Below are 8640 nucleotides of genomic sequence, written 5' to 3'. Positions count from 1 at the left end.
GGGGGGGGGGGGGGGGGGGGGGGGGGGGGGGACGTCAGTGGCAAGGTGCCGGGGCGGTGTCGGGCTCGCGGCGGCGGTCGTACCCATGATGGTGTTCATGACGGTCAGGTCCTCCTGGTGTGGTGTGCGTGCGACGGGGGGTGAGCAGTCGGGGGGGAAAAAAAACCCCGCAGGATGGGCCGGGCACGCACCGGGTTGCCGAGGCGCCGCAGGGGGATGGCATGGGCCTCCTTGGCGGCGGCCGCCGCCGCATGGCGGCGGAGCCGGCGGCGATAGAGCAGGAAGAAGACCAGCAGCGCCGCCAGCAGCAGGAGCAGCAGCCCCAGCGACAGGGCGATGGGCAGGACAAGCGCGCCTGCCGGGGAGCCGGTGAGTCAGGGCGCGGACAAACAAGTGGCAGGGCCGGGGGGCGAGGAGGAAAAGAAGAGCCAAGGGCCCGGCCATTAAACCCAACAAACGACCCCCCCCCCCCCCTTGGGGGGCGAAGGGACACGTACGGCTGTTGCGGCAGGAGCCGGGGCCCTCGCACCCCGGGGCCAGGCAGCCATCCGGCCCCGGGCCGCGGCACACGGCGCAGGACATGTCGCACGCGGAGCACCCGTCGGCGCTGGGCCCCGGGGCGAACCAGCCCTCGGGGCAGTCGTCGACGCAGGTGCGCGGGCCGGAGCCGGCCGGGCTGGCGTCCGTGGGCTGGCGGTCCAGCAGGCGGATGGACCGCCAGCCGGGGCCGCACTGCTGGCAGTCGTCCGGCGAGGCGTCGCACCGCGCGCAGCCCGGCGGGCAGGGCAGGCACCGGCGCCCGGCGGCGTCCGTGTGCCAGGCGCCCGGGCAGGTGTCCACCCCGGCCGGCAGGCAGCCCCCCACGCCCGACAGCAGGAGCCGGCCATCGAGGCAGCGCGTGCAGGCGCCCGGGTCGGGCCCGGTGCAGGCGGCGCAGCCGGCCGCGCAGGGGGCGCACTGGCCGGCGCCGGCCGACCGCGGGTCCGGCCCCTCGAAGAAGCCGGCCGGGCAGTCGGCCACGCACCCGGCCCCCGGCATGAGCAGGGCCCCGGCCCGGCAGAGGGTGCAGTCCTCCGGCCCGGGGCCCCGCTCGCAGGCGGCGCAATCGCCATGGCAGTCGGCGCACCGGGGCGCATGGGGGAAGGTGTGGTCCGGGAATTGGGCCCCGGCGCAGGCGGCCACACAGGTGCCGGGGGTGGCCCCGAGGAGGGCCCCCTCCGGGCACTGGACACAATGCCCGGGGGCCGGGTCGCAGTGCCGGCATTCCGGCTGGCAGGCCGTGCACTGGGCCCCCACCGGGGCGAAGCCCAGCCCGCAGGCCGCCACACAGCCGTGCCCCGGGTGCCGGAGCAGGTCCCCCCGGCACCGGGTGCACTGGACGCCGGCCGGCCCGGCACACTCCAGGCAGTGCGGCCCGCAGGGCAGGCAGGCCCCGGCCTCGGGGAAGGTGCCGGAGGGGCAGCCGGCCGGGCAGGCCCCCTGCCAGAGGCCGGCCCCGGGCCGGGCCGGGCAGGCGGTGCACTGGTCGGCCATCGGCCCGGCGCACTGGGCGCAGGACCCATCGCACCGGGTACACCCGCCGGCCAGGGGGGTGGTCCCCGGCGGGCAGGCATCCAAGCAGCGAGCCTCATGGGACACATGGGTCCGGGGGCAGAGGTCGCACTGGTCCGGGCCCGGCCCGGCGCACGCCAGGCACGACCCGTGGCAGGGCGTGCAGGCGGTGCCCTCCTGGAAGAAGCCCAGCCGCGGGCAGGCCTCCCGGCAGTGGCCGCGGTCCAGCACATGCGCCCCCGGGCAGGCGGTGCAGGCACTGGACCGGTGGGAGGAGCACTCGGCGCAGGAGGCGTGGCAGGGCAGGCAGGCGTCGCCGCTCGGGGTGGTGTACATGCCGGGCGGGCAGGCACTGGCGCATGTGCCGCCCGGCAGCAGCAGCAGCAGCCCCGGCCCGCACAGGAGACACTCATCCGGGTTGGCCGGGCTGCAGGCCTCGCAGGCGGGGTCATTGCAGACGCACGTCGGGCAGGGGGCCGGCCGGCAGGCACCGTCCGGCTGCAGCAGCCACCCGGCCGGGCAGGAGAGGCACTCGCTGGAGAGGGGCCCGCTGCAGGTGGCGCACCGGCTGGAGCACCGGTCGCACAGGGCCCCGCTGGCGAAGGTCCCGGCCGGGCAGGCAGCCACGCAGGCCGACTCGTGCAGCAGGCGCCCCGGCGCGCAGGTCAGGCACCCGGCCGGCCCGGCATCGCTGCACGTGTCGCAGGACACATCGCACTGCAGGCACCGCTTGCCGGAGGCATCGACCTGCAAGCCCTCGCGGCAGGCCTGGCAGATGGCCCCGGCCTCGGCCGTGAGGCACATGGCACAGCCGGGATCGGCGCACGCGGCGCACACCCCGGACCCGGGGGCCGAGAGGCCGGTGCCCTCGGGGCAGGTGCGCACACACTCGCCGGCCGGGGCCCGCAGCCAGCCGGCCGCGCAGTCGATGCACTGCGAGGCCGCCGGGCCGACGCACTTGCCGCACGCCACGTCACAGGCCCGGCAGGCGCCGGGCACGCCGCCCGGCAGGAAGTGGCTGCCGGTGCACGAGGTGCACTGCTGGGCGGCCGGCCCGGTGCACGTGGCGCAGGAGGCCGCGCAGGCGATGCACTGCCGGCCGTCCGGGCTGATGGCGAAGCCCGGGGCACAGGCCGCCACGCAGGTGCCGGCCTGCAGCAGGTCCCCCGGCCGGCAGGCGGCACACAGCCCCGGCCGGCTGGCCGAGCACATGGCGCAGGTGGCATGGCAGGCGGCGCAGTGGCCCGGCGAGAGGGCCAGCCCGGTGGCCTCGCTGGCCACCGGCAGCAGGCCCGGCTGGCAGACACACGCCGAGGGGGTGGCCCGCATGCTCGGCGGGCAGACACACCCCCGGGCCCCGGGCCCGGCCGCCGGGGCCGCATGGAGGATGCACTCGCAGCGGCCGGTCACCGGGCTGAGGAACATGCCCGGGTCCTGGCAGGCGCACTGGCCGGCGGCCGGGTCGAAGTCCACCCCGGGCGGGCACCAGCCGGTGGTCTGGTCGGACCGGGCGTAAACCGTGAGGCTGGCCGCCGGCTGGCCCGGGCCCTGCGCCCGGTCCAGCACCACCACCTCCACATGGCCATCCTGGTCGATGTCGGCCAGGAAGAGGGCCCCGGGGCGGGGCGGCGGCGGGGGCGAGTGGCCGGGCGCGGCCGCGGCCCCGGCCGCCGGGTCCCGGCCCGGCAGCATGACCACCCGCCGGAGGGACCCATGGTGGCTGTCCAGCACGAGGTAGGCCACCACCCGGCCGGTGCCGGGGTAAATCAGGACATAGTCCATCAGCAGGTTGCCATCCACATCCAGCACCTGGAGGATGACCTCCTCGGTGATCGGCTCGCGCTCGAGCACCTGCATGGGGCAGCCGTAATCCGGCCGGAGGGGGCCAGCCTGGCCGGGGCCCCCGGAGTCCGGCCCCGGCAAGTGCGTGAGACACTGGGTCTGCATGATGCACGTGAAGTCCAGCACGACAATGCTGTCGCCGAGGCCGTCCGCGCGGACGAGCGCCACGCGCGTCTGGTCGCCGAGGTTGGACGGCACCAGCACGGCATTGGTGATGGCCAGGTCATCCGGGGCCAGCGGCCACAGGCAGGGGCTGCTGCTGGTGGCCAGCAGGAGCCCCGGCTGCTGGACCGCATGCGAGGGGTACACATCGCGCACGGATTCCAGCCTCTGCAGGGACGTCGACCCGAAGAGGACGCCGAGGATGGTCGACCGGTGGGCCTGGTACCAGGGCAGGGCCCCGGCCGGCCGGGGCGTCAGCCGGACAAGCACGTAATCGCACGTGCCCGGCAGGCCGCCGCCGACGGGGGGCAGGGCATGGCGGTGGATGAGGAGGAAGTCCTCGCGCGCATCGGGCCCGGCCCCGGCCGGCAGCCGGGCCAGGCGCATGCCCCAGGACGTGGACCCCGGCACGTGGGCCGTCTGGTCGAGGAAGACCTCGGCCTCGGGGAAGGGCAAGGGCAGGACCTGGATCCAGCAATGCCGGAGGACGTCGATGTCCGTGACGCTGAGCGAGTGGAGCTGGATGATGGCCAGCTGGAGGTGGGACACCTGGGGCAGGGCCTGGCCCGTGACATCGCACAGGCCCGCTGGCTGGGGGGGCTGGCTGCCGGCCGCCGGCGGCGGCGGCCCCGGCCCGATGGCCATGACATGGACCGCCATGTCGAGCATCTGGCTGAGTGCCTGCTTGGCCAGGCCTGGAGGGTGGGGCCCGGGCTCGATGGTGGTGGCGGTGGCGGTGGCGGTGGCGGTGGCGGCCCCCGGCGGCGGGGCCTTCTCCAGCGCCGCGAGCCAAGGCATGGGCACCGGCCGCGGCAACCCCGGGAGGAAGCCCACCGGCACGGTGTCCCACTGGTGGGGGGGACCGCCACCGCCGGCGGCCGACATGCTTGGCCGCGCGCCCGGCGGGTGCTCGGGCCCGGGCGACCGGCCGGCCGATGGGCCGCGCATGGCGGCGGCGGCGGCGGCGGCGGCGGCGACCGGGTCCCGGCCATCGGCGCGGCTGGTCATCACCCAGCCGGGGCGCGTGCGACGCTCGGCCGACAGGCCGGGCAGGCCATGCGGCCCGCCCGCCGGGCAGGTGGCCGACGAGGCCGAGGCCACCTGCGACTCGAAGCGGCTGGTGCAGTAGTCGCGCATGAAGGCCACGGCCTCGGCCAGGCGAATGGACCGCGGCTCGGCCGGGCGGCCATCCGGCAGCAGCTCGGCCACCGACACCAGCCAGTCCTCGCGCTGGCCGTCCTCCGGCCGGAGGGTGGCCAAATGCAGGAAGTGGGTGTGGGACAGCATGGGCAGCCGGGCGCCGGCGGTCGACTGGAGGACCCGCATGCGGGCCACCTGCACGGCATCCATGGCGGCCCAGTCCGCGTGCAGGGGGACGTGCCGCGCGGCGACCCACACCTCGGCCGGGGTGATGGCCTGGCAGCGCTGGCCATCCAGCACCGGGGCGTGCGGGTCGTCGCACCGGGTGGCACACTGGCCGGCCTCGGTGAGCAGCAGCCCGGCCTCGCAGACAGCACACCCGGCCTCCCGGCACACCAGGCACCCGGCCATCGGGCAGTCGCCGTGACAGCGGGCCGCACCCGGGGGCTGGGCCATCGGGGCCGGGTCGGGGGCCGGGTCGGGGGCCGGGTCGGGGGTCGGGTCGGGGGCCGGGTCGGGGGCCGGCCGGGCTTGGGCCCCGGGCCCGGCGGCATCGCACTGGCCGCACAGCTCCCCCATCGGGTCCGGCGTGAGGAACCCCGGGGCACATTGGCACAGGTCGGCCGCGCGGAGGGCGGTCGGCTGGTGGACGCAGGCCTGGGCGCGGGCCGGCCGGCCGGGCGCCGGGTGCCGGGCGCTCGCCAGCGCCGCTGGGCAGACGGCCCCCGGGCTCCAGCCGGCGGGCACGCGGCAGGCCCCGGCGATGCCACAGCCGCAGCCATTGTCCACGGAGGCCCGGCGGAAGAGGGTGACGGCCCCGGTGGCGGGGCTGTACATGGCCACCTCGGAGTGGCCGTCCGGCTCGACATCCAGCACCAGCAGCTCCAGGTCCTGCCCCTGGAAGGGGTCGAAGTCCCGGCGCGGGACCAGGGGCTGGTGCTGGACGTGGACTTGGTGGGTGCCGGGCCCGGCCGGGTCCAGCAGCAGGTCCACCAGGTGCAGCCACGCGCCGGACCAGAGGAAGACCCGCGCCCGGCCGGGGCCCATGGCCAGCGGGTCGGGCCTGGCCACCACCGGGCCCAGGTCCGGGGTGCCGGGCTCGTGGCCGACATGCTGCAGGGTGAGCAGCACCACCGGCGGCTGGAAGTCCGGCCGGAAGACATGGCCCGAGGCGGCATTGCGCAGGAGCAGCAGCAGGGCCCCGGTGGCCGGGTCCGGCCGGCGCGGAGCCAACAGCAAGGACGGCCGCTGGCCGGGGCCCGACAGCATGGGCATCAGGCGCCCGCAGGGCACATCCGACCGGAGAACCTCCCCCGGGGCGGCCAGGACGGAGGTGGGCTCGGGGTTGGTGATCGGGAACCAGAGCAGCTGGCAGCCGGGGGCCGAGGGGCCGGGCGTGCCGGGGGGCGGGGGGGCCTGCTCCACGAGGGCCACCATGGTTTCGATGCCGAAGTCATTGTCCACGGCGAGCCACTGCACCGAGAGGACGGCGTGGGGGCTGATTTGGCGGTCGGCGAAAAGCTGGCCCATTTGCATGCGGACCACGGCTTGGGAGCCTGGGGGGCCGGCCACCCGGCCGAGGGTCACCTCGCCCTCGGCGATCTGGACCCCCTGCTGGAAGGTCTGGCACATGCCGGATGGCGAGGCGGCCAGGCATGCCGACACCAGGGGCTGGGCCCACACGAGCGGGACCTTTTGGTGGTACTTGCCCAGGGGCCCGATGGCGATGCTGGTGGCGGCGTGCCTGGTGGCGTGGTACCCCCCGCGCAGGGGGGCCTCCCGGAAGGAGAGCACCCCGCCGGGGAGATGCCCCTGCAGGAATCTCAGCGCCTCGGCCGAGGGGGTCACCATGATGTGGCTGTCGATGCGCAGGTATCCCTCCACCATGCCGACTTGCGAGAGGGGCTCGGTGCCTTGCCAAATGACGTGGGGCTGCTGGGAGGGCCCGCCCGGCGCGGAAACCGGCCCGCCCAGCACCGCCTCATAGAAGGGCCACTCGGGGTGCTGGAGTGTGACGCTCACTTGCGTCGAGGCCGGCGCCTCGGTGCAGGCCCCCTGCTGGAGGGGTCTGCCCTCCGGGCATGAGTGGCATTGGTTGGCCGCCGGGCCGAGGCAACTGGCGCACGAGGGGTGGCAGGCTTGGCAAGGGTCATCTGGGCAGCGCGAGAGGGGCGGGGCGAAATGCATGCCAGTGTGCACACATATATATATATATACCCACATGAAGGCGCAGATGTACGCATGAGTGCGCGGGGGCGCGGCGAAATGCATGCCAGTGTGCACATATATATATATCCACATGAAGGCACAGATGTACGCATGAGTGCGCGGGGGGGGATGTGCGACGGCAGACGGTCAGCCAGGCATCCGGCTACGGGCACCAACCGGGCAAGGGGGAAAGGGCCGCACACCGGCGGGCCCGCGGCCCGACACGCACCGGCAGCCAAACGGAAGAAGCCCGGCCGGCAGAATTCACACGGAGCAAAGTCCACATCCGGGTCGGCATGCGGGTCGTGGCAGTGGCATTGGGGCTGCTCGAAGAAGCCGCCATGCTGGCAGCTGGCCGCCGGGCCGCACAGGCAGCCCGGCGTGGCGTTCACCCGCGACAGGAGCCACACCTGGCCGGGCACGGACCCATGGGCCAGGGCCACGTCCAGATGGCCATCGGCATCCACGTCGCCGGTGGCCACCGACCACCAGACATCGGTGGCGGTGGGGAAGTCCGGCAGAAGCCGGTATGCCCCGGCCGCCACCAGGTCCAGGGTGGACGCGCGGCCGGCCACCGGGCGCACCGGGCCCGGGACCAGCCACACCCGGCTGCCATGGGCCAGCAGGAGGCCCGTGGCCCCGGGCGCCGGGAGGCCCGGGGCCGGGGCGATCTTGGGCTGCCGCGCCGAGTGCGGCACCTGCCCGAGGGCCGGGTCGCCGGCGGTCATGGCCTCCAGCGACAGGTGCACCGGCGCGGCCAGATCCGACGACAGCAGGAAGATGATGTGCTCCGGGCCGGAGGACCCGGCGCCGGAGGCCACGGCCAGGTCCGTGGCCAGGCCGTCCTGGTCAAAGTCCCCGACGACGATCTGCCCGGCGCGGAAGCCGGCCGGCAGCCGGTACAGCATGGACACATCCGCCAGGGGGGTGGGGCTGGCCGCCGGCTGCCGGCCGACATTGCTCAGCCAGTACAGGGCCTCCGGCGAGCCGGGGAGGTCAGGCGTCGGCCGGCCCACGACCACGGCATCCACCTGGCCATCGCCATCGAGGTCGGTGGCCGTCAGGAGCCGGAGCTGGCCGAGCTGCGGGCTGTGGGCGATCGGCTCGACATTGACGCCGTCGGTGATCTTGGTAAGCAGCAGGGTCGAGTGGGCGATGCTCAGGATGTGGGCCCCCACGCGCGGGGGGGAGGCACGGTCGAAGATGAGCACATGCTCGGTCCCGGAGACTTGCATCCTGTCGGCGTAGTGGTCGCTGGTCAGGAGGAGCAGGTTCCCCACCATGGCCGGGGTGCTGTACACCTGGGGGATGGTGGACACGATTTGCGAGTGCAGGGCCACCCGGTCCGGGCCGCCCGGCGCGAAGGGGTACTGGCTGAAGCAGGCGATCGGCGCATAGGTGGCCGGGAGGAAGCGCACGGCGCGCGGCCCGGCGAAGTGGCCCTGGCGCTTGCCCTCGGGCCCGGTGCGCACCGAGTAGTACACCTGCATGTAGCTGATGTCGTCGAAGCCATCGGTGTCGCCGGCCATGAGCAGGCGCTGCGAAAAGAAGTCGCACAGGCGGATGTTCCGCTGGCGATCGCCGTACCCCGGGCCGGCCAGCACCTGGACCGTGTGGAAGTCCGAGAGGGGGACCGCCGGCGAGGCGGCCTGGCAGGCCCGGAGCAGGCCCAGCAGGCTGAGGAACACCCACAGGAGGGCGTGGCCGGGGGGCGGCCGGGGCCGGGCCGCCGGCCGC

The 8640-nt window shown here is 75.3% G+C and overlaps 1 protein-coding gene across 1 annotated transcript in view; it reads right to left on the bottom strand.

Annotated features, from left to right (window-relative positions):
- Nucleotides 1–8640, bottom strand: part of H696_05690 (serine/threonine protein kinase) — a gene marked incomplete at its 5' end in the record, with an annotated part of 10867 nt that overhangs the window by 1421 nt on the left and 806 nt on the right. The window contains 4 exons of the mRNA XM_009499508.1: nt 84–114; nt 192–355; nt 498–6848; nt 7133–8580. Coding sequence (XP_009497783.1) covers nt 84–114; nt 192–355; nt 498–6848; nt 7133–8580 — 7994 coding nt within the window. The remainder of the gene's footprint in view (nt 1–83; nt 115–191; nt 356–497; nt 6849–7132; nt 8581–8640) is intronic.

The sequence above is a fragment of the Fonticula alba genome (genome assembly GCF_000388065.1).
Source record: "Fonticula alba strain ATCC 38817 unplaced genomic scaffold supercont2.13, whole genome shotgun sequence".
NCBI classification, from domain to species: Eukaryota; order Rotosphaerida; family Fonticulaceae; genus Fonticula; species Fonticula alba.
The sequence above is the reverse complement of the archived record's forward strand: the minus strand, read 5'-3'. Positions and strand labels throughout refer to the sequence as shown.